The sequence below is a fragment of the Thunnus maccoyii genome, chromosome 5 (assembly GCF_910596095.1).
Source record: "Thunnus maccoyii chromosome 5, fThuMac1.1, whole genome shotgun sequence".
NCBI lineage: Eukaryota > Metazoa > Chordata > Actinopteri > Scombriformes > Scombridae > Thunnus > Thunnus maccoyii.
This window is the reverse complement of record NC_056537.1, coordinates 12,135,450-12,160,715: the sequence shown is the minus strand read 5'-3', so window position 1 is coordinate 12,160,715 and position 25,266 is coordinate 12,135,450. Positions and strand designations below refer to the sequence as shown.

General features: G+C 39.7%; 1 protein-coding gene and 1 long non-coding RNA gene across 2 annotated transcripts in view; one reads left to right on the top strand and one right to left on the bottom strand.

The window, feature by feature from the left end:
* The window catches only part of LOC121896936 (A disintegrin and metalloproteinase with thrombospondin motifs 20), an 83,898-nt gene that overhangs the window by 4,704 nt on the left and 53,928 nt on the right, over positions 1-25,266 (bottom strand). Inside the window, exons 25-33 of the mRNA XM_042411050.1 lie at positions 24,581-24,745; positions 23,367-23,636; positions 21,015-21,176; positions 20,554-20,730; positions 8,521-8,688; positions 4,314-4,487; positions 3,243-3,413; positions 1,935-2,138; positions 1,623-1,752 (exon numbers count right to left, since the gene is read on the bottom strand). Coding sequence (XP_042266984.1) covers positions 1,623-1,752; positions 1,935-2,138; positions 3,243-3,413; positions 4,314-4,487; positions 8,521-8,688; positions 20,554-20,730; positions 21,015-21,176; positions 23,367-23,636; positions 24,581-24,745 — 1,621 coding nt within the window. The remainder of the gene's footprint in view (positions 1-1,622; positions 1,753-1,934; positions 2,139-3,242; positions 3,414-4,313; positions 4,488-8,520; positions 8,689-20,553; positions 20,731-21,014; positions 21,177-23,366; positions 23,637-24,580; positions 24,746-25,266) is intronic.
* Positions 10,463-17,763, top strand: LOC121896937. The gene is made up of 2 exons (XR_006096140.1): positions 10,463-10,741; positions 11,662-17,763. It is a non-coding gene; the product is annotated as an uncharacterized LOC121896937 (long non-coding RNA).

The following is a 25,266-nucleotide window of genomic DNA, read 5'->3' as shown; positions in this document are numbered from 1 at the left end:
CAAAATCTTTGACATTGAGGTTTGCCACTGCCATAAATCTGTCATCAACAAATGCCATAAAGAGCGAAAACTAATGGAGCCATGTGGGAGTTCAGGCAGGCACGGAAGTAATTTTGTAGTTACATGTCCCATACATCCTCCAATTGTATGCATATTCATGCTCACTGCTATACTGCTGCCTGCTCTCAGATATATAACTCCCTCCGCCTCTTCAGCCTCCTCTTGTATAAGTATTTAATTGTTAATTTTGTTTCTTTCAAAGGTCCCATATTGTAGAAAGGGAGATTTCCATTCCATTTTTGATTATAAAGCAGGTATAGGTGCTATATAAAATACTGTGAAAGTATCAAAATGCTCAGTCCACAGAGAAATGCACACAGCCCTTATTCAGAAAATGTGCCTTTAAACGAGTCGTTTGGACTTCCATAAGGTTGTGATGTAACAACTATACATTCAAAAAACAAAAATTGTTTCATTTCAGCTCAGTGTGAGAGTCTCTACTGAGTTTTGCTGTCAATTATGGTTGCACTAGTTTCTCTCCTCTCCTCTGCTCTCTGTGTTTCACACAAGGGCGGGGCTTAGCCCTTCTATAAACACACGGAGCAGGGCAGAGGAGAGACAGACAGCGGAGGAAACGCTGCACAGTTGTTAGATGTCAGCAAACAAATTTGTCATTGCACAGCCTTCCAAAGGTTGGATAACATTATCCTCAGCGGTGGCCATCGCAATTTACCGGTGACCTTTTACCTACAGTAGCTACAGTAGGCTTTAATACATTACCTTTGGTTGGCCTGGGTGTGTGGCACTCAGAAAAGCCAGTCAGAACAGAGGGGCATTGAGCAGACACAAAACAGCCTGTTCTTAGTAGAGCTCCAGAGAGAGGAGATGTAAAACTATATTGAGATGGTTTTTGGTACTTAAAACCACAAACATACCGTCTTATGGATATCTTCAAATAAAACTCAGGAAAACTGTAAAATACGGGACCTTTAAATAAACTATAAACACAACTATGAGAAAAGATTGTAACCTGGTTAATATCTTCCTAAATGAGAGCTGATGCAAATGTCTCATTATTTGTGGTGCCTCCTCTGTTTTCCCAGAGTGTTGTAGAGGCCATATCACACTGATTAGCTAATTAGTATTAATACTTTACTGCAGAACTGGCCGTCACCCAAGCATATCATTTTAATTTCAACAGGGCCTGACTTGGCAGAAGCCGGGAATCAACAGCCCAATGCGTCGAAACATCTGAAATGAGGTGAGCGAACCTGCTTGCAGACGGCTTTTACAGTGCTTGCAAGTTCACAATGAAGGCAGCTTCGGCCACAGCACACACCCCTGAGGCGTTTTGACAGACTGTCCACATCACAGTTTGTAGAAAACTGCTGACTGTCTATTTATTGTTCCACAAAGTAATCACTCCAAGAGGCTTTAAGTGGAGGTTGCTGTTCTGCGTAATGTGTTAAAACAAAGCAAAACGTTGAGTTTCTATAAACACAATCAGATACGCTGGTCGCCATACACAGCACAGTCGATTTAATACCATTACTCTACACATTCCTGGTTGGCAGTAAGCACTCCATGGAGAAGAAAGGAGAAAAGAAAGGAGTTCAACTCACATTCTCTCTCTTGACATGCAGCTTGAGATTCCGGTCTTTCTGAAGGACGGCAGTGTTTGGACAGATGGCCTTTGGAGGTCACACACTCCACTCTGCGCCCCATCACTCCTGCCCCACAGGTCTGCGAGCACTGGTATAAACAAAAATACACAGAAAAACATTCACACACACACAGTAACAAAACAGTTTCAGAAATAAGCTGCAACCAAAATCTGCCAATGAGATTTAAAATGCTAAAGTCAAGTGTTGTTGTGAAAATGGCAATCAGCTAGAGAGGATTTCTCACTGCCTAACAAGTGATTTCTGTTTCACCTTGCTCCATGGGCCAACTTTCCAGTAGGATGTGTGTGGGCAGTCCCTGAGGAGGCACGGCCGGGTGCCAGGAGGGTGGGGCTCTGGACAGTGGGTGCTGGCAGAGGAGGACTGGGCAGCATACAGGCGTGGAGCCTGAGAGGAGGGCATCATGGAGCAGGAGACAATACGCTGCTGGTAGCCCACACCACAGCTGGCAGAGCACTGAGCCACACACAAATACACACACACTGACAGTTAATAACACTGGCATGTGTTTGTATAGTGCAGCAGTAATATTAAATACAGAGGTTGATTGCTCGATGTGGCCTTCAGTGGTACTTATTAATGAGAATCTATCATCTGATTGATAAGCTTTTCGTGGACTGCATAGGTCTATTTCTCTTTATTAATTTAGGATTATTTCTATTTAAACATTGATTGTAGAATGTAGTACTGAAACCTTTAGTTAGTTAACCAATTAGATGATCAACAGACAGTTAAGTAACAACTATTTTGATTGTGAATGGATATGATTTTATCGAGCAAAAAAGCTGGATAATGCATTTGCTTGTTCTCAAGTGTGAGAATCAGCTAATTTTCTCTGTTTTATATCCTTTAAATTGAATACTTTTGGGATTCAAACTGTCAGATCAGATAAAGCAAGCAATTTGAAGATGTTACCTTGGGCTCTGAGAAATTGTAAGCATTTTTTACTCTTTCATCACTATTTTTTGACATTTTATAGACTAAACAATTAATCAAAACAAGACTAAGAGTCCACAGCCATGCTAGTGGCTCTGTGAGGCTGTAATTAATCACAGTGATGAATAGAGTTAAATGCTAACACTAGCATGCTAACATAACACAATTCACATACCATATATAGTTTACCATATTCACTAGCATGCTAACATTTGCTTATTAGAATTTTGACCTGATGTTGACATTAGATGTAAAGTTAAGGGAACACAAAAGTGATTATAATTCAACCTTAGGGTAGCATGAATATCTGTACCAAATTTCATGATAATTCATCCAATGGTTCTCAAAACAAACCACAAAGGTCAACCTCATAGTGGCGCTAGAGGAAAGTCAGGGGATCAACAAAGTCATCAGGAAACATTGTCTAGGAACCATGAAAGTTTACAAACATTCATGGTAATCCATCCAATAGTTATTTCAGTCTGGACCAAAGTGGTGAGCCAACAGACTGGCAGACCGCGATTTCCATCCATAGAACAAACTAGTGAGGCTAAAAATAATGACAATAATCATTAGCTGCATTTGCAGTAGAACAAAGCTCAATCTTTGTTATTTTATTCTTACCTGTGACCATTCCCCTGTGATCCACATGTAGTGGCAGGGAGCTCCTTTGCACAGCTGGTGTGACGGAGGCTGGGATGACGGTTCACAATAATCATCCTGGGCAGGTGTCATCCCTGGGCCCATACACCCCACCTTCCTGCTTCTTATACCTTCTCCACAGGTTGCATTACACTGGAAGGAAATCAAACACAGGGAGAAGTCAGTAAGAGTGAAGACGAGCTGGCAGAGGGGGGGCAGTGTTGTACTTTCTGCAAAATTACTGACTTCTCAGCCCCCTGCTTGCTACCTCTTTAGCTCTCCAGATGGTCACAAACGGACACTCCTTTTTTTTTTGAAGAGGCTTGCACAAGTAGAGTGTTGTGTGACAATGACTGCACTAGCTTTCAATGATACGATCCCCAACATGTGCTCTACTTGACAATGTTACCATAAAAGATGAAAGTTAAGCTGCTTTCCCTCTGGACTAGTGATGCTTTATATGAGCATTTTAACTAATGATATGGACCAGAATCATGAAAAAAATCTGCTGTTTGTGAATTTCATGGCAATCTCATGAGAAGGGAAAAGATTTCAGAGCCAAACTGTGAAAGAAAGGAGGGTGTAAGTTCTCGAGGCAACATAGACAGGAATCTGAACACTGAAAGCATTCCTGCAGCAGGAGGATACAGTGCAAGGTCCCTGCATGGTGCCCCTCTTTCATGCCTCGCTTTCAAGGACAAAGCACGGGACATTAAAGAAAGATGAGCCAAGTAAAAAAAACAGCCTGCTAGCGTGACACAGAACAGTGATATTCAGGAGGACAAAAGGGATGATGGCCATCAGTGCTTCGAGACTTGATATGATTTACTGACTGATGGTTATCATCAAAGCCCACATGACTGACAGAAGAGCGCAAGAGTACCTGCAGGTTGTCCATTTAATGATGCAAAGAAAGAGAGTGGAGATCTCAGCCAATAAAATCCTTACTAAGATGGTTTAACATCTGTACATCTGTCTCACACTGGGAGAGCTGAGTGGGTGGGTGTTGTAGGTAGGAAGAGAAAGAAAGAAAGAATGAGAGTTTCTACTTACTTCCTCCCATTCACCAGCAACCCAAGTGTAATGGGTGCATTCTGCAGTTTGGCATGGCCGGACGACAGCAGGACGTGTGTGAGCGTCACATAGATCCTCTCTAACCTTTCCGGTGCCTTTTAGCCTGCAGTAGACGTCTCGGTTCTGAACTCCGACTCCACAGGTGACAGAACACTAGTAAAAAAGACAGAGCACACATCTGATTGAGAAAAAGACAAACAGGAGTTTAATATGTGTCTCTCAGAATTCTGAGAAGTTTGCTACTTATATTAATGGCAGTTCTCTCAGAGCTGACATTAAAGGGGCACTCCGCTGATTTTACACTTGAAGCTCCATTTACTTGTCAGGAGGAGCACTACTTAGCTTGTGAGAGTGTTGTATAATGTCTTGTGGGGATCTGAAGAGGGCTTTCCAAAATTTGGGCTTGGAGACTTCAAATTTTTCACACAAAGTCTGCAATTCAAGGTGTGGGGTTTAAACGAATGGGCTTTTCGGAAGCAGGAGGGTATAATGAAAGACATAACTGTATTGCATTATGGGAAATGCAGAATCCAGTGTTTTTGGAGCGTGAGGCATACTAGGGACTAAAAGTCAGGATATCTCTTGTGAGTCCTCCAAATTCATGGAATTTTGTAGAAGTTCAGTACTAAATCACTGGGGTTCCCCTTTTCAGTGAGACTACGTAACTTTTTATTACCTTCAGCCACAGCGGCCACAAAGTGGCAATTACAGGATAATGGCCCTTTCAGTTCCCTTCATTTCCTAAGATTCTCTTGAGTTAGTTACCTTAAAGACATCATCATTAGGGGACCTGACTCAGAGCATGTGGAGTGCATGGGTGTATTCCTTGCTGCTAATTTGTCCCAGTGGCCAGCTGTCATACTACAGCAAGAAAAATCCTCTGTGGTCCAAAACCATTTTCCTTAAAGACCACCATTATGAAAGACATGTCTGTAAATTTGTTGACAGGACATCCCTAACTGTAAACAAGTTCAAATATGACTTGTTCTATTATGAAAGTTTAAACAATGGAGGTTTAATATTTGTTTAACTTTCTCAAAAGCTAGAAAGCCACTTTTATATGTGTGGTGTCATTTCAATTTGAAGTCTATAGCACAGGCCAGTGGGCTCGGGGAACAACGCATTACACATACACACAATGAGGAAGCAAACCAAAAGAGAACTTTTTTTGGCATTTGTGCTAGGTGAGCAACTTTCAAAAGAGTGCAAGGTCAACACCTCAATATATCCAGTATCCAGCTCTCTAAATGCATCCACTGAGGAATGAATAAAGCCACTGAAATGTTCATCTGTGACATGCTAAAACATAGTGTAACAGTAGCACAAGAAGAAGTGTCATAAAGTCAGAAAAATTACTTAAATGTAATGTCAGTTAAACAGCAAAATCTACCTTAAGTTTGCTTTGAGCTACTGGTCATACTGGACTAAGTAGTGTGTGCATTAAATTAATTAAGGGTGTGTTTTATTTACTTATGAACTCAAGTTGTCATTTGAGAGAGGATTGTTTTATTTCTTCTTGGAAAGGTTACACAGTCCGACTTTAACTTGACATTATTTTAAAGTGTTTGTTTGGTTTGCAATGTCACTGCTGCTGCTTTAATGCTCCTGAACAATGTACTTACATAGATAAATCTAAAGCCAGTTTGTCGCTTCTCTGTGAGCCGTATAGCTGGGGTCACACAAAGGTCTATCTCAAAAATCTCTTTGATCTGCTTTGAGAAGCATACCTGCATACTGAGAAAGTGCTTTGTAAGGCTTGAGCTGATCAGGCTGATTTCTGTCTAACTCTCCTACAGACCTCAAAGAACAGTGCCAGGCCTCAGCAATTTCACATAGTCAGAAAATCTACGCATTCTACAGCAAGTATCAAATTTCCTAAAACTTCCAGATGTATTTGCGTTACTCATTTCTCAATGCAATCGCGTGTTATCATTGCAGACTGTGTGGTTGAATGTGAAGGGTCAAGGTCTTGAGTTTTGGAAAGAGAACAAAAAGCAACATAGGAAATCTGACCTTCAAATCAAAAAAAATGTTTTAAAGTCTTACAAAGCCTGAAAATGGAACCTGCTGTTTAAGTGATTATAGGCAATGTTAACTGCTACGGCTGAAGAAACCTGATTCTGTATTTCTGCAGACCTACAGCTCCTTTATCAGAGATGGTGGGGACATCATGAAACTATAGATGAAAAATGATACTATTTTGTGATTTCATAATAGTGTTGAGTGAGCAGCTCCAGACTTTAAAGGACTAGTTAACCCAAATCATAAAACATATTTCCTCAGTTACCTCTAGTGGTATCCAGACATAAAGATACCTTTATATATACACTATATTTTTATTCATGCTGCAAACAGAACTGAAAAAGTACATTTAAAAACATTCAGCAACATGTTTTTCCAGAAACAGTGTACCTGTAAGGGTTTAAATAGATTTCAGTAGAAATCAGTTCCTGTTGACAGCATGTTTTGTGGATTATCCAAAGTAACAGGGACATTGTTTTTCTACAGAGATGTTGCTGTTTTGATGTAGTTTTTCAATGCCAAATAGAATTGCATTTACCTCTATTGTATTAGGGTAAAGGCAGATATTTCAGAGATTCACATCTGAAAAAACAGGGAAAATAAAACCAAGACTCTCTAGCTAAGACATATGTGAGAAAATATGTTTTTTGCAATTTGGGTGTACCGACTCTCTTACTGCAATTTACAATATTACAATGTAAATATGTGTGATCGGTATAACAAGCAGCCAGTGAAAAGAGGAGAATGATTCTTATGTCCTTGGTTTAAAAGGACAGCCCACACCCCCTCCGCTCAACTAACATTACACCCCCCCCATCAGAGGTGACTGAGAGGGCTGGGTAGCTGTGGAATAACTCAAATAGTGGGTGCTGAGGTTTCAAAGTTGTCACATGCATGGATATTAAGATATAAAACATGTCTTTATGCTCTAGTTGAGGATTTCATGGTTGCTGGTGGTATGTGGAGGAAGATGATTGCTTCCAGACATCAGGGAGAGAGAGAGAGAGAGTGAGAGAGGGGAGGAGAACACCCTCAAAGAGTGGGGAGTGGCAGGAGTCTTGTGGAGGGAGGCAGACGTGGGTCTTCGTGGACCTTTTGAGATTTTGCAGTTACTTGGCAAGAGGGAGAGAGATCATACAGGAGATGGAGAGATCTTTTTGACATTATTTTGGAATAAATCAGGAAACATTGTTCAACTAAAAGGTGTGAGAAAAAACTGAATTTATAGATGGCACCCACCTTGAGATGCAATAAATTTTAATTTCTATATGTGTATTCTGTGTTTCTGAACATACAGTGAGCTCGTTCCTCTAAGATAAAGAACGTGGCAAAGCATTCCTCTTTTCAGTTTGCTCTATAACTTTGAGTTTGAACATTTTCCTCACTGTAGCAGCTCAACATGACTTTGAGCCAAACCTGTGTCGCAGCTATATGCTTAGATAGCATAGCTGTGTGGTCGGCTCCGCAGTGACTGTGACCTCACCCCCCCTAGTGACTCCTCTATGTACGGCCTTTGCCCTGGGAGTGTCTGGTTGCACCAGTCTACAATGGTACTGTACAGAAAACTGTCGTGCTTCAGGACCTGTGTCATTCTTGACACCATGCTTTCATCTGTATGGGAGGTCAAGCTTGACATCCGCATCAGCTGCAACTCTGGATCTCCGTGTTTACTGTGTTTCATGAAGTTAGCTCATAATGAATTTGAGCTACAAACAAACTCTTTAGAAGATTTAGTGTATGGGATGTTATTTGGATGAACAAGCTTTTTTGTGTCATGCAACACTGGTGAGGAAATTGTTTTTGAAACACTTGTCGCTTGTCAGTGTGTGGTCGATATGTAAAGCTGAAGATTACACTACATTACTAGTAAGTATTTCAGCATTTTCTCTGAATATTTAAAACTGCTACATAAACAGTTTTGAATATCCAGCCTGTGGTGTCTAGTACACACTTGAGGAAATGACACATTGCTCTTGAACAAGAATAAACGAAGTGGTGATTGGACAGGTGCTCTGTGTGTACATGTCCTCCATCTGCAACCTCTGGGAATCTTTCTGCTGTGTTTGTGTTTCAACTGCTAGCAGCAGTTACAGTTTCCGTGGTCCCTGAGAGGCCCAGGCCACTTTGTGAGAGCCAGAGGAGACAGTGAGAAGAGCACACATACCTCCCTCCATCTGTTGGCCTTCCAACTGGGGCATCCCCGGGCCCGGCAAGCCTTCTGTGTCCGTGGCCGAGGAAGATGACTGCAGTGCTCCTCTTCTATTTTGGTTTGGTTCTGATAAACACAGGCAATCTCTCGCCGCTTGGTCCCCCGACCACAACTCACTGAACACTGGAGGGTGAAGGGGAGAGAAGGGAGGTGGGTGTTGAGTAGAGAACAAGAGAAAAGAGGGCATATTAGCAAAGTCTTGTAGAACTTCATATCTCTATATCTCTACTAAATGAGGACATGGTGCTTCAGTGAGCGCTGTGCAGTTACACTAAGTTATTACAAAGGTATCAAAACAGTCAAATAATACACTTTTAAGTTGTATTATTCTATAATGAATTTTAAACTGCAGCCTTGTTTGGAGGTCCTCAATCACATTAAGTGAATTGGTGCCAGAAAAAACATATTTGATGTACAATTAAGCAGTTCCACTGAAAACTGTTGATAGTGAAGTATTAGATTATTCAGGGTAACAAGGACGCTGTTTCTCAAAAGACATGTTGCTGCTGAATTTGTTTAAATAATTTTTCAATGCAACAAAATTTCATTCACCTCCACTGCATTGGGGAGGAAGCAGAAATCATTGCTAGATACCGCTACCATCCAGATACCATACACCAGCTTGCTTTTTTGACTAAACATTAAAAAAGAGAAAGTACACATAAAGAGAATAACCTAAAGCCATGGATGTAAACATATTTCTCTCAGTATTACATATACAGGATTTAGACCTCGACACAAGTGCATTCAGTACAACCAACAGCTTCCTTGTTGCATTTCATGGCCAAGTGAACAAACTGCAAACAAATTTCAGCTAAACAACCTAAATGGATTTCACCAAAACCCTTTGTCAAACACTCACACGCTGATGGAATGCAGCCAACTATTTAACCTGTAAACAGTGGAATTACTTCTAGAGCTGCTGTAGAGCTGCTGATACAGAGTGAAACACAGATGCATGCGCACGGTGAGACAATCATCTGGTATCAATAAGGAACTTAGAAATTCTTCAGGAAAGCTAGCGAGACGACAACGAAGGAGGAAAAAAAAAAAACAATGAATAAAAACCAGACACCCTGATGAAAGCCCTGACAAAGGCCTTTGCCTGAGATGGTAGATGAAAATATTCTAGAGTATTCGGTCCCCATTGGACCAGACAGCAATTAGGGTGCCCGCTATTTCTGCTTGACGAGTGAGCGCCCCTATACAAAGCCACTCTAAAATGGGGTGCTGGAATCGAATACACAAGACAAGGAGAGTTACATTTTGTCTTAGCATATTTTCCAGTCCAGATAATAAACATAATATTGCATTGTCCCCTAATTATGATCTCAGAATGTTGCATAACACCAAACACACGATTTTTTCCCCTGAGTGCTCATGGTACTGATCATACTACAGATGACCGTGGAATGAAAGAACCTACATTTGCAGTTATGTCTTGAGCTTCTTTTCTGAGCTGAAAGACTTTTCCCCCAGTTCAATAATTCTACCGATCAAGGTTTGAGTTGCACAATCCTCCATGTATCCATTTCAACCCCTCAAACAAAGCCACCTCCAGCCTTTTCTTCTAAAGTGTGGTGCGGGCAGTGGTTGACACTGCACACACATGCATGATACACATTGTAATTACCGAGGCATTTTAAACACAGGGCTGGCTCAGCTGACGATGAACATCAAAGCTGGGCCAGAGCTGAGTGACTGGTCCTGAGCATGGCAGATTCACATACCCGCTGCACACTCACTCAAAAATGATAACAGAACTCCCTCTACCTCAGACAAGAGCAGAGACAGGCAAACATGTTGAGGGGGGTGATGAGGGGGGCTAGCCCCTCCTTACTGCTGTAAAAGAAGGAGGGAAAAAAAGAGGAAAAAAAAAGGGAGGAAGAAAGGAAAACGCAGCCATACGGGCTATGCTGCCCCAGCTGAACTGTATCTGCATTTTAACGGAGGGAGAAAAGACATTATATGGCGATGTGCTCCTCCCTCTACCCTGCCAACCTCATCTGTCAGCCATTAGTTAATCAGGGCTGGTAACGCAGAGCACAGAGAGCTGGCACAGTGCGTGGGACCAGAGGACAGCTTCACCTCTGAGAGCAAGAAGAGGGCAAGGACTCAGGGACCTCTGCTTCACCGATCGACAGCTGGGTTGCCTCACTCACCAGCACCCACTCAGGTAAGGCTATTCCACTTATCGCTTACTTCCAGCTGCTACAAGTCTGACAACTCACTGTCTAGCTGCTCTCTTCTCTCCTACTTAAAAAAATAGTAATGCCTGCATTTGGAGAATGTCCAATTTTAATGTGGTTATTTGCTTTTTCTTTGGAAACTGGCACACTACTGAGCATTTTCATATATTTACATATACATATGTTATGTTATGTCAAATTTAAAGAGGTTTTGTTGGTGTGCTGGTGTTAGTCTAATATGCTGCTGAGGTGTAATTATGTTTTTAATATACGTTAAAAGTCTCCAAGTCACTTTAACATGAGAAAGAAAAAAACAACAACGCATAAATCAAAAGGGGTCACATGGGAAATGAAACAGTCCTGAGACAGATTTGCCTTCCCACGTTGTACCAGCAATTAATTTCACATGATTAGGTGGGTTAAATCTAGTATAATCCGATGAGGCTCATCTAGGCATAATGTGGATTACTATAAAATGGAATGACTCAAACGGTTTAAGTGTGGCGCAAAGTTGAAAATCAGCCAAGTGAAACAGCTTTTGTGAAGACAAGTTTCGCCAAGAAGAGCAAAAGTTCTGCAGAAAAAGACATAATTGATATTTAAAACCACACATAATGAACAGGCAGCTCCTAATTATTCTGCTAAATGGCCCCAGGGCGGCATTCTTGATTTGATAGAGTTTCACAGTTCTGGAACAAATCACATAATTGAGTGCCTAAACCAGATCCAGTTAATTCATGCCTTTTCTGTATGCTATAAAACCATAAAACAGCCTGGGAAGTTTTAAGCAGAGATGTCTGATTTTGATCAAATGAATAAAATATTATTCTTACGGATAATTTCTAACAGGATAATAAGATTGATATTAGATACTCTTTTTTTTTTGAGCACCAATGTCTTTGTCTAGGACTGGCAGGCGGCAACCTCAAGATGACCCCACCCACTACTTGACTGCAAACAGGTAAGCCAATAGGACACATGGAAACTGTTAGGTATCCAAGAGAGACTTGTCTAGAGTTGAAATATCTGTCACTCAGCCAATATGTCAATCAAAGCAGCTAAGACTGTACAGCACCTCATAGAGAGAATGTAAATTCCACAAAACCGACAAACCACTTTGGCTCTGCTTTGCGTTCAAATGTGCATTTATTTGTTCGCTGATCACAATGGCCTCAAGCATGTATGAAGACATTTATTACTGTGAGAACTATAATCATGCTATAAAAGTTGTTTTTTTGGTGATAAAGCAGACTTCAGTGTTTTGTAAACCCTGGTTTATGCTGGATCTGACAAATAAAAAGACACAATGTCAGATTTTGGCAGATCGGTGATGAAGATAAACTATCATGTATTTAACATTGTTGTTTTAAATGAAAGTTTTTGTATGTATGCTATATGTGAGGGTTATAAGTGAGACCATATCTTAAAATGTGAACGCCAAGGTCGAATTCCGATCACATTGCAGCACGCTTGCAATGCAAGAGGATGGTAATACCAAGCATATGCTAACTGTAGTTACCCCCACTCTTCAAAGGAGCTCAGTGTTGACCCCGAGCAAGAACAAACTTGCAAGTTTAGACTGTGTAAAGGGAGTCTAGAATTATACCCTGGGCTGCATGTTGTCAAGGTTGTGAGATACAGTATCTTCAAACAATGCTATCTGCTCTATGGGCAGCCATGCCCATGCAAAATCTAAATTTATGATGCAAAATATAATCTATAAACCAAATTAAGTGATAGTTGGGAACTGAAAGCACTTTAAGATAGTTTCACGCCTTGTGTTATATCTATACCAGTGTCAGTGTGTTCTCTGGTTCATAGATTAAACTGTAGATCAAAGAAAAGAAGGAGACAAAAGGGAGGAAGATAAAGGGTCACAGAACATTCAGGCTGCTTCTCTGTTCATGGTCTTGTTTTGCAGGGAGGTTTCAAAGACAGAAGTCAAAACAACACATGTTGTCAACATGGTAACAGCTGGTAAGAGCGGCGTCATGGGGCAGAGGAATGTCAAGAGTCATAGATCTTTTATCCATCAGGCCAAAATAGCCACCCAGACTTGTTTGAAACCAAGCAGAGGAGCGGTGTGAAATCCTAACATTTGTATGTCCAACTCATTTCAGTCTAACTTTGCCTATAATCAATCCTACAAGACATGTCGAACCATTGCAATTATAAGATTAATGCAAAAAAAAACAAGTATATGCAAACATATGCAAATGCAGAATATATGCATATTATGTTTTACAGTAAAAGGTACAGCAACTACTTTTGAATTACAGATGTGACAAGTTGATTTTTGCCATATTATTCATCCCAGGATGCAGTTGATTGTATGATGTGGAAATTATTTCCTGCCTCTGTCAGTGTAGTTCCTGACAGACTGTCAGCTGCAGGAGCTACAGCATGCTTCTGATTGGAAACGAATAGTCAGCTAAAACTAAACAGAATATTCTGTGCTCCATGCCAAAGTATGACTTTGCCATCTCAAAAGAGTTAAATAAACAACCGGTTGAGTAGGCATATACAGTTTCTTCAACACAGTTTCCTTTTTAAGTCAACACCACTCAGAGAAGATATACCAAGCAACCATAAGTCAAAACCAAATGACAAAACAGCAGAGTTTTTCCGCCTGTCTAAACATTCCACTGAGAGCTTTTTCCATTACCATGTTTTACTGAAACATCCAGCACTGCTCAGATGAGTGCTATGCTGCAGATGGGGGGGAAAAAAAAGAAGAATCACTAAAGAAAAGACTGAATACAGCAAATTCTTGAAAAATGCAAACAGCAGGCCAGCCATAAAGTCATAAAGTAGTAGTCACCTTTGACACAGGACATCCAAGTCTAACTCCCTCTTCCTGCTAAATGTTACCCAGCTGCTTTTCTAATCTGTCATAGCAACCAGCTTGCCACAGCTTGCAGACATGGATAAGTATGGAAAAGTTCAGTGAAGTGAAAGATCTTGCCCTTCCATTTATATTTACAAAAAAAAAGAACAAAGCAAGTGATACAAGAAGAATAAGGAAAATATTATAGTTTTACACTGTTTTTAATGGTGTAAATTAAAGCTCTACAACTGCTGTGTGAGTGTGTGTGTGTGTCTCATTACCATGCATATCCCAAAGCACACACAGTATTTATAACATTCCTTTTAGGGTAGTATTATGGAGCTGACATTTAACTTTTTTGGTATTTAAATGCAAATTGAAGTGTTTACCAAAATGTTACTCTGTTTTACACACAACTCCTTCCCTCACACTGTCCCTTTAAGAAGCTCTGCAAACCCTGTGCCTGGTCTCAGCCAAGTCCACAGATGGAAGTCTTGACAAAATGAAAAACTCACTCGAACACTGTCTCAATGAGGAAATAAGTAGATAAATACAAACATCAATCCAATCCCTGATGTACCCTGTTTGGTCAATACATTTACAGCACAGCGACAAAGTATTTTGATTTTCAACAGTCTACGACATCCATAATAAACATTAGGTTTTAGTTTCAACCCCTTTGACTCAACAAGGAGGATCTCCTTGTAGAACACTCAAGGGAAGGGAAGTAGACCCAAATGCATAATGAAGTGGTCAGTGATGTAAAATACTGTGCCTCCTTGACAGTCTTGTCACTTAAACAACTGCTGAAACAACAGTAAGTGCATCCAAAAAAAATTTTTTATATATATATTGGAAAAATGTATATATTTTAAACTAAACTTCTTCACAAAACACCTTCTAGTGCACATTGAACATCACAAATCATTAAAAATACAGTGCACAAAAACTAAAGGGTGCATTTTTCCTTTGAATGTTTGTGTCTTTTGGTAATAAATGAAAAGACTGAAAAATACTGCAACTTCAACGACTGACTTACATACTGGAATGTCCTCACCATCTGTAGACCAGTGGTCGTGCTAATATTGACCAAGAACCAGTAAAAGCTGACCTGACAGTAGCTAACTCACGTCTATAAGTATAGCAGATGCAAAAAGTACAGCGTGAATAAATTCCAGAGAAGCTAAAACACCAGCAACTTAATGTTTGCATGTAAGGCAGAGCTAAAATAAAGGACTATTAGCCCCCTGTTACCTGAAGTAGTTAAGAAAAATCTTGTGGGACACATAATCTATCACGGTTTCTCCCATAAGAGGGAAAAAGCTCTTTGACAGAGATGGCGAGTCCCACGAACTCCTTTTCACTCCATCAACTCGATAGCATCGACAGGCCCAAACAAGACCAGGCCCCATCAAGTCTGAGGTGGTAGCCTCGTGCGAGAAGAATATACGTTTAAGTGGAGTCTGAGAAGCGTCTCCTACAGGCCTAAAACCACTTTAGAATACTCCACCAGCAGGTTGAGGAAAAACAGACGCTCTCAACCTGTGTCAAAGTGAGGCCATGTTCCCTAATATTCGATGAGCCTGGGGTAGACCAACCTAAATGCTTCCAGACCTTCACGCCCTGTCTCCTCTCATTTGGTCTAGTGCATCTGTTCTTAGCGTGGATCACCCACAAAACAACATATACAATGACTAGATGGACTCCTCTCTTAATATCTTCCAATGGCCTACACAAACTCAATGTGGTAACTCCTATTACTTTAGATGGGGCTTTGATCCAACAGAGACAGCATTAATATCACGTTTTAACTGCTCACTATACTGTGTAGCATGTTCTTTTCTTCATGCTTTCCAACTGCTTGAACTAAAAGAGGCTTTCATTGCTGATGTGAAAGCCACACTGTGATCTGAATATTATGAATAACATCTCGCAGCGTCTGGTTTTCTGCCCACCACGTCCTAATAGTTTGCCAAAATCTGTGGGCAACAGTGCTTGACTTTTGACCAGCAAATCATCAACTGAACTATTTTGCTTTCTCTTTAAGGCCGAAATGAAACATTATCTCCCCACGCAGATTTAAATTAAAGCCATGACAAGAACCATGCTCACAAGGACCACAGTGGGACCTTCCAGCCGCCACCGATTCGATTGCTCACACTCGACTGGCGTATGGGCAGGATCAGGAAACGCAAACCCAATGATGTCACGACCATCTGACCCCAGGGGTGACAGGTTTGGAGAATGTTCTTGCCCACTGCCCTCAGGCCAAAGTCAAGTATGTCAATGTTGTGCATGTGGATTTCATTTGAACCAGCATGATTAGTTCACAGACACTCAACTGCAAGCCCCCTCCATGGGAAACCCACTCTGGGCAGGAAACGGTATGTTTTTGTTAGCAACAAACAGGCATAAATTACCAAAATGGTGCCTCGGTTGCCAATTCATCACACACAGCCTTACTGTTGCTTATTGCACACATTTGACATCGACATTGCTTTTAAAGTAATTATCATTAGTTAATGATATTTACATTCCTGATAGTTTATGTTTTACTATGTGTCTGCTATTCTAATTTTGTGCAATAAATGTGGTAATTGTTTTGTGTCGTTTCTTTTGAATACATGACAAATGTGTTTTGATGATCATGATGATCATTTAGTTTCTGAAGCTGCATAATTAAAAATGAAGATTCTCAGAGGAAAAACAAGCAGATTTTGCAGAGGATATTATCAAAGTGAAGCAAAGATTTAATTGGTAAATTTGGGGGAAAAACAACATCATTGTCCTTATATAAATAATGGCAAACATAAAAATCCTCTCCTTGATCAAATGTTCATTAGAAAGCAACACATATTTGTGAATATCGTCAAGCTGGTAGGATAATGGTATTTGTGTCAAAATATTTTTCCAAGAGGGAATTAAACATCATACAGTGATGCAGGACATTTTAATTTTAAGGATACAATTATAGATTTAATTCATGAGTTACCGCTGCACACGATTTGATCGATGTTTCTATTTAGTGTGGAAATATATTTGGGGAATACTACCTACATGAAGAGGCCATTACATAAGGTAAGACACCCTCTAAAGCCATGAGAAATATTTTGACAGTGTTATGTAATACAAGAACCCCACCAGGCCATGCTATTCCCCTCTGTCCTCTAACAGAGTTCCTAAAATCTTGTCTTCTTATTGATAAACTTAAAAATGGTATGAAGGTTCTTTGTAATTTCTACTCATATTTATTGAGATTACATGGAACAAGGTATTTTTTAATCACAGAACTTGGCCTCATAATTAAGTTTAATAAACTAAACACTTGACGCTGCAGGTTATGACTATATAGAGCTATATTAGGTACATTTTTCACTGCCGTTGGTAAATAAAAGGTTATAGACAAATACAAACTACAGGCACGTGTCTGAGGCACGTGGTAAGGTCTACAGATATTATTTTATGATACCACCTGATATTACTTCTAACGCAGGTGTTTCTAAAAAGATATTTTAATGTGTTTTTCCTAAAAGAATGAGTCCCTCCAGGACAATATCGCATATGTAATTCAATCAGCAGTATTCTGTAAATACTGGCTTTGCTCGGCTCGCTTTTGGATCTCCTCAGCTAAACGACCCTTGCCAGCATGAATTAATACCAATTATTGTTGTAGTAAAAGTAATACTCTGCCGGTCTCCTGCCAAATGCATTACAGAGAGCTCCATTAATACAATGGTAAACAGATGTGCCACCCACCATCAAAGTTTGATTTGGACCATGTAAGTTTTCTTGGGGAGATTACAAAATGAAATGCTAAAACTCATAAAAGAAAAAGGCCTGCAGTGTTTTTATACCAAATTATGCAGAGGTATGTTAAGTACTACAGATACTATTATAAAAAGATTTCCAGTATTCCCTCAAAGACTGAATTATTACAAGGATTACTGAAAAAGACTTCCAAATGGGATGAAGTCAATTGAGGGTCAAATACCAAAATATCCCATAATGACCTACAAGTCAAGTCTTTTCTATAAGCTGTTTACAGTACTTCGTCTATGCATTATATATTGCAGTGCATAAACATGCACATGGTTTACCAGTGCACGTTAGTGTGATATCAAGCTACTGTATATGAGATAATAACTATTGTGTCTAAAGAAATAAACTATATATTTTAAGTATTTTGCAGTGTCCTGTGTCTTATTTTGTTTTAATTGTAGGATATGTACAATTATGTACAATTATGTATGTCCTTAAAACCCTGAACATGAATTGTGCCTTTCTTTTAGAGTACAAAGCAATTACTAAAGTTGTTAAAGGTACAGACTTGTATTTTGTTTGCCAGTAAAATATTGCATCGAGAAACAACACAAATTTCACAGTTATGTTTCTTTAATAAACTTTACAGTGGGAAAAAAAGCCAATTCAACATGTTTTATGTATTTTTGCATGTGAATGAAATAAATAGCAAAAAGAACAACGAACCAAAATATGCAAAATATGGCAAAGTTGCCCTCTGGAGTTTGGCAGCTGCGCACCACAGGGTTAAAACAAATGAAGTAGTGGGAGGGAAACTGCCATGGCTGAAGAGTTTCGGTTGCAGTGGAAGTCTTGGTTGAGAATGACACACACAGCGAGAGAAGCAAAGGAAAATAGAAGGAGACTGTAGACATCCTCACTGGGGAGGACATAAATACAGACCCGAACTGCAACACTTCACATGAAATATGTGTCACAATAATTTCATGTTGCCTTATTCAAAATCTAAGTCAGAGTGCTTACATGTCACATTTTACAACTGGTCACAAATTGTTTGCAGGAGCCTGAATCTGCAAAGCTGCACGATCACTGGAGAGTGTCTGCTTGCCTGAGTGTTAGAGCCCAACACAGACTGTATATGGCAAAAGTATTGTGGATGTTGAAGGACGCTTGAAGTTCATCTGGATAAGATGTCACCGCACACAAAAAATCTGACTTGAACTTAATGCTATACTAGATAAATGCAATAAGAGAGTGGAATATTGTTGAGCTAAAATATGCTCTTTACCCTTTCTACTGGCTGATTCACCATAGAGCTGCAGCTTTAGTATATTATACTGTTATGCTCTTCACTGCCAGGACCTAATAGTTTTTACCTGATAGTGTGCACAGAAGCATGTTTTAAGTACAGATGTTGACCTAGATTCTGAAAATGTACATGTGACTAATTTGAAGAAGAGATTGTTCAGGTGACATGTGTTGATAATGACAAATAATTCAAGTAAAGTGTTACATCAATCTAAACGGGAACAAAACATTAAAGCTGCAACAATTTAAAATCTATTGTAAACAAATAAATAAATTTCATTTGGAAAAAAAAAAAAAAATCCTTCAGAAATACAAAAACTGGCCAAAGGAATAAAGAGTGACACAGCAACAAATGACCATAATTTCATAAAGAGGAGGTATCTGTGTGCTTTAGTTTGTTTTATAGACGGTGATGAAAGCTCAAAAACAACGACTCAATGATAACCTCGATTCACTGCGTTGACAGTTTTATGTTCCGTAAACTGCACTGATGCTGCCTACCATTAACAGAATAAATAAAATTAGCGTGGAAAACTCACAATACCGACAACGCAACGTTATATAATGTAAAATTCTATAGCACCTTATTATAATCACAGGTAAAATATCACAATGTCACTATGAGTTGAATGTTAAAGTTGCCGTTTCTGTTCATGTGGCTGTTTGCAGAGCAACTGGATTAAATTTCAGATGGACTTCACAGATATGAAGTTAGGATTACGTCTAAACAAATGTTTTGATCCACACAGAAGTTGATCCATTTTTAAAAGCCATTGTTTTTGTGACATATCTCCACAACAAAGTTACAAGCAGGGGGAGTAACATGCTCTAATGGTAATTACAGTGTAATTTTCTCAGCATTTATGCCCATTTTCCTATTTGTATATATAAGCCAGACAATATATTTTACTGAAAATTGATAATAATAACCATTAATATTTCAAAATATATGCTTTCCTACAATGTTTATTTTTCAGTCACTCCGCGTTTTCAGCCACTTACTTTAAATGTAGTTTTTGAGTATCGTTTTTGAGATTGGTTTTTATCTTTTGTAGAACAAGTGTCTCCTGTGACATGACTGTGATGTAGATGATTTAAAATATTTTAACCTAATAGACATGAAGCCATTCTGAGTTGCATATCAACGTAAGTAAAAAAAAACAAAAAAAACACACATTATCAAAAAATACCAATGAAACATGATTTGAAAATATTTTCCTCTGTACAAACTGTATTTACTCATAGAGAGATGCGAGAGGTCTGACCAAGAGCACCAGCAAAAATATTAAATATAATATTCAGTAACTTAAACTAGCTACTTGAAAAATAAAATCACACTGTACAAAGATACATATACAAAATACAGTAACAGTCATTTGTTGCTGTTCAATAAAGGTCATAATATTAACTCTTATACACAAATATACACTTGTGTACTTCGGATACAGGGTGAAGACAGCAATAACAACATAGAACATTTACTTCACGCCTCATATATGAAATAAATATTGTCTAGTGTTATGCCTCTACAGATATATGGCATTGTTGGACAACTCTGTCCTGATTTATAGGTTTTAATTGGGAGCCTATGCTCAAAATGGGATCCATGTGGTTTTAATGATCCCCTAAGTGGAGCAGCATTGTGTTTTTGTGTATTTTTTTCCTTTTTTCTTGATTCTAATCAGCACCGTGCCACTGCAGGCCCCATCTGGGTGGGCTGGAGCTGGATAACCAACAGCAGCGCGAGATACCCAACGCTCAGTTGAATCTCCCACATTTTTAGGTTAAAAACACACTCAGCACACAGGTCTGAAGTAATTTTAGCACACACCATGTCTACTCACAGTGATGCACCCTCAGTGAGGAAGATAAGTGTTGGAGGAGAACAAGGTAGTACTATCGTACCGGCTTCCATGGTCGGCGGTGCCAGGAGGCAGAGCCTGGGCAGGGCTGCAGGTTACACTGCTCCATGTCCGGCGGCTTGTCCAGGATGTCACAGTTGTAGTCGCTGAGCCTCTGGCCGTTGGGCCTTTGACACACCACCAGGCGAGTCCTCCTTCCTCCACCGCAGGTCTGAGTGCACTGAGGCAAACAAACAAAAAAGATTTTCAGGATACTTTTAAAATGCTTCAGGACTGCATTACAAGACCAAAGTCCTTTGACCTTGAGGCCCAAATACTAGTTCTTTTACACCAATGCTTGTTTGTGTAAGTATGTGATAAGACAGACAGACATACAGACAGAGAAGACATAAAAGATGATAAGGATGAAATACAAGAGGAGTGTGGGAAATATACCAAGGTTAACAATGATAAAGCGTAAAATAATGATGAAAACTGTGTTCCTAAGCTTTAATTTGACCTCACCTCTCCCCAGACACCGTAGTTCCACAGAGGGCAGGGCCCAGAGTCACAGCTCTTAGACTCGGCAGGTTTGACCCTCTCGTCGCAGTAGCTGTTGCTGCGGCCGTCAGCATCCTGACAGACTACCACTCGCCTCTGGAAGCCCCCTGCACAGGTACTGGAACACTGGAGAGCACACACAGTTTGTCAGTGAGGACTACAACACATGCACACACAAACATGCATAACTCACTGGTTATGATTTTTATTTGTTGGAATTGAACAGAAAATCAATTTATTTAAATGATGCTTTTGAAAAACATATAACAGATGCAATTCTATTTCAGGTGAAACAACCTAGTATAAATAAGTTTATATCATAGTTGATGATTGGGATAGGTGGTATGGATGTACAGATGTTTTTTGTTTTATATTATAAAAAATTATTAACTCAAGCTTCACTTATAAACTTTTCTTGGAGTTTTCGACTATATACAATAGACTTCTATGTTCAATTTTTAGGCTAGTGTCAGGTAAAGACAGACACAATAATCTACCCGTTAAATATGACCAAGTATCATCACGTGAGACATGATGACATCTGAGGAAGTTCCATTTGCAGAGGAAGTCCATGGGATCTTGTTGAAAGCTTCTGGAGAAAAGTCTGTAGGACATTTTTTTCACCGTTTTACCACAGATAGTTGTGTTTCCAAGGTAATGAATGTAGAAGTAAACAATACACAACTATACTATATTAACATACCTGACTTTAACCAAGCCCAACCTTAACTGCACTGCACAAAATTATCTTCCTAAGAAGGAAAACATCAGACCACAAAGGACAACTTCAAACTCTGAACAACACAGCCTTCAACAGAGCGGTAGGTACACTCTGCATCCAATTAAAATAACACATCTTCACTGTCAACGGGAGGGAGTACATTCAGTGCTCTACAATATATGTGAGGGAGGACAGCACAAAGTGAGCCTGAACAGCAGTGCCTTCAGTCAAGTTCATTATATGAGACTTAACAGTGTACTGAGATGAATGCCTCTGCTGGGGGGATAAAACGAATAGAGCAATGTTCTTCTTGAGGCTTTCAGATGATGTAAAAAACCTTAAAACATTTATCTCCAAGCTACTAACATAAAAATAGAGTTTTTATAACTTAGGCATTTTTCCAAAGGCATCTTAGGCATAAACTTATAATGGGACTTAGGTCATCTTAGCCTGAAGATGCTTTTGGGAAACTCCTCCTCTATTGTTGAAGTAACAGCCAGCTGTTCACTTATTTCTGCTTATTAGGTAAAAAAAAAGGCATTTCATTCAAAATGGACTCAATTGTCTGTTAGCAGGGAGCAGATTCCCTCTTTAACACAACACATTGGTCTCCATTTTAATGAAACTGGGCATACGCACAAGTGAAAGCACAAACACAAAACACAAAGGCAAACACAAGTACAAACTCAGGATGAGAGAGCACATATAGAGGCTATAGGGACTTTAGGGACTTAATCAACTGAAAAGGAAGACCCTCAGGCATCCTACGAGTGGTTGTGGATGACAGTACTGGTAAGAATCACACGTTTTTCTAACTCATGTACCAACTGTAAAATGCTGTTAAGGTCTGTTGTGCCCCTTCCCCCCAAAAAAAGCTCTTTTCACTTGTGTTTGTGATAAGGTTGGTCGGGAAACACAACAGAACCACATATAGAAAACAGCCATCACAGCACCAATCCACCTACTTTAGCATAAGCTGATTCTATGCAGAGGTTAAACTACTAGACAGAGTTCAACACAAAGAGATTAACTTGTGCTTGACGAAAATAGCATTGTTCTTGCATTTGTGCCAACCTGATTCAAAGCCAAGAGCATGAAGCGCCTGAATGGCCTCAAACCATTTGGGTTTCTTCGTGCTCAGTTGATTTCAGCTTTAGAATCAAGGCTCTACCCTGAGGGAAACTAGATCTTTTCTTGGTTATGCAGCTATAGAGTACTGAATGTCTATGTTCACGCACATATATACACTCTGCAGTCCTTAGCGCTGTTTGCCTTACAACCTGTCCCTTTCTTATGGCACAGGTTGTAAGGCATACAGTGCTAAGGACTGTAGAGTGCATATACTTATGAAGTATCTTATGAAAGTTTAAATTTTGTTACCATAAAGAAAATGTAAATAAGCCTCCATGAGAAGACCTTCACTGGTTTTGCAAACTGACATCGTTAACTCATTTAATCCCATCGGTCACAGATTAAATGGATTAAATTTATTCCTGTAAATGAAAGATGACTGATGCAAATCCTGAATGGAATTTCTAACATCACTCTGACACTGGACAAAATACTGCATTGTGAAAATCACATGCTGTACGTACTGCACCCCAGGGTCCGGTCCTCCACTGGTTGTCTGCTGAGGGCACATTCCAGCTGTTGTGCCCAGGATGGTGTCCTGGGTCCTGAGGATATCCATAGGGCTGGTCGTTGATGCGCTGACGGTGGTAAACAGAGGAGCAGGGTACAGCAGTACACTCCTGTTCTGTTGCAGGTCTCTCATCTGCGTCACAGAAAGACTGGTCCACTGGCTGGTGGTAGTTAGAGCAGACTACTTGTCTGGTGGTTCTTCCAACACCACATGTCACTGAACACTGGGGAGAGAGAACCAATCATTGGGTTAAAAAGGGAGTAGAGGCAGACTATCAATTTCAAAAGCAAAAAATGTTATTCATATTCATTTCAATTCATTTATTTCCTATAATTCTCATAATTCACTTAAGAGTGTTTGATCTCTATCATAGCACAAAACTCTAATAAAAGTATAGACTAGTCTGCATTGCTTTGAGGACCATTTACTAATGGTTACTAACTAACTTTACTAATGTGAAATGATGAGATGAATTGACCAGTGTATTGCAGAAATATGGTACACTGGCTGCAAAACTTATTGATTCTATTTTACACTATCCTGATCTTTTATCTTGACCCTTTTTCAGTTTGCATGCCTGGCTGACCTCACCTGACCATCTGTTTTCACTGTGACTCCCTTCCTTCCTTTCCCAACGTTTCTTCCATTAATTTCCCTAATGTGATTTTTAAAGGTCTAAATTTGGGGGGTGTTGTTTTCATTGTATTGCTTCATGATGTGAAGCTCTGTGATGTGAAGCCCTTGAGTCTGTAACTGTGAGTACAAAGGGAACAGATATCAGCTTAAGCTGACTGGCCCTAAATGAACTTAAGACTTTGTCCTCAGAGAAAAATTACATTGGAGCTTTTATACTTAAAAAGGACTTCATTTCACATGAACATGTGGTTAAAAAGATCATGAAAATAGTACTGTAAATCATCCCTGGTTCCTGAACTGTCAGTTAAATAACTCCACTTGGTCTTTTAGTAAGATCATGAAGAGTTTTGGCTGACATTCACAAAAAAAAAACAAAAACAACTTAACTCCAAAATCACAGCAGTACCAAATGCCCATTTTGTTTCAGGGTGATTTTAACATTGTTGGAAAAGTGAGCCGAGTGATTACTGCAAGTCTCTTTCCTGGAAAACATCTGTATTGATTGGACACAGTGTCAGATGTTTTGCTTACAGGAGACCACTCCCCGGCACGCCATTGACCACAGGGGCTGAAGCAGGCGGAGGACTCCGGGGGCCGGGGCAGGTGGGCGCAGTATGATTCGTCGGCCACTCCTCCCTGGGCATCTCTGCAGCTGACATAACGTGCTCGCTTCCCCTTGCCACAGGACACCGAGCACTGAAGGGCATGTAGATACAAGCAGAGCTGAGATAAATATTTGTCTCATATGGAATTTAAAATTGTTTATATCATGTGGTTTTTAATGTTATGCCATTAACTCTTGTGTTTTGTTGAAATTGGACTTATTTCCTTATTTTTTGGAGTCCCACAGACTCACCACTGTGCGTGTAAAACTAATAGCAGTACTGTAATTGCAAAATCAATTATTTTTTTCCTCATTTTTTTTTTCTGACCTCATTAAAGCCAAACATGTAGCTTTGTTAGTACTGAAGATAAACCTTCCCTTTACCAAAACTGGACTTGTACATTAAATGAAGGTGACCTTATTTAGAAATTAGACATCTTATAACAAACTGCTATAAAACTCAAACAACAGAAATCCAAATAGACGGGGATTCAGAGAGTACTATCAACACCAATCACGGATGTAGGGCCTTTGATAAAATATTGTATTTAAACATGTTTAAATAATGGTCTTAAGTGTAATTTTCTGTAGCAGACTTCTGAAAAAAATGTCA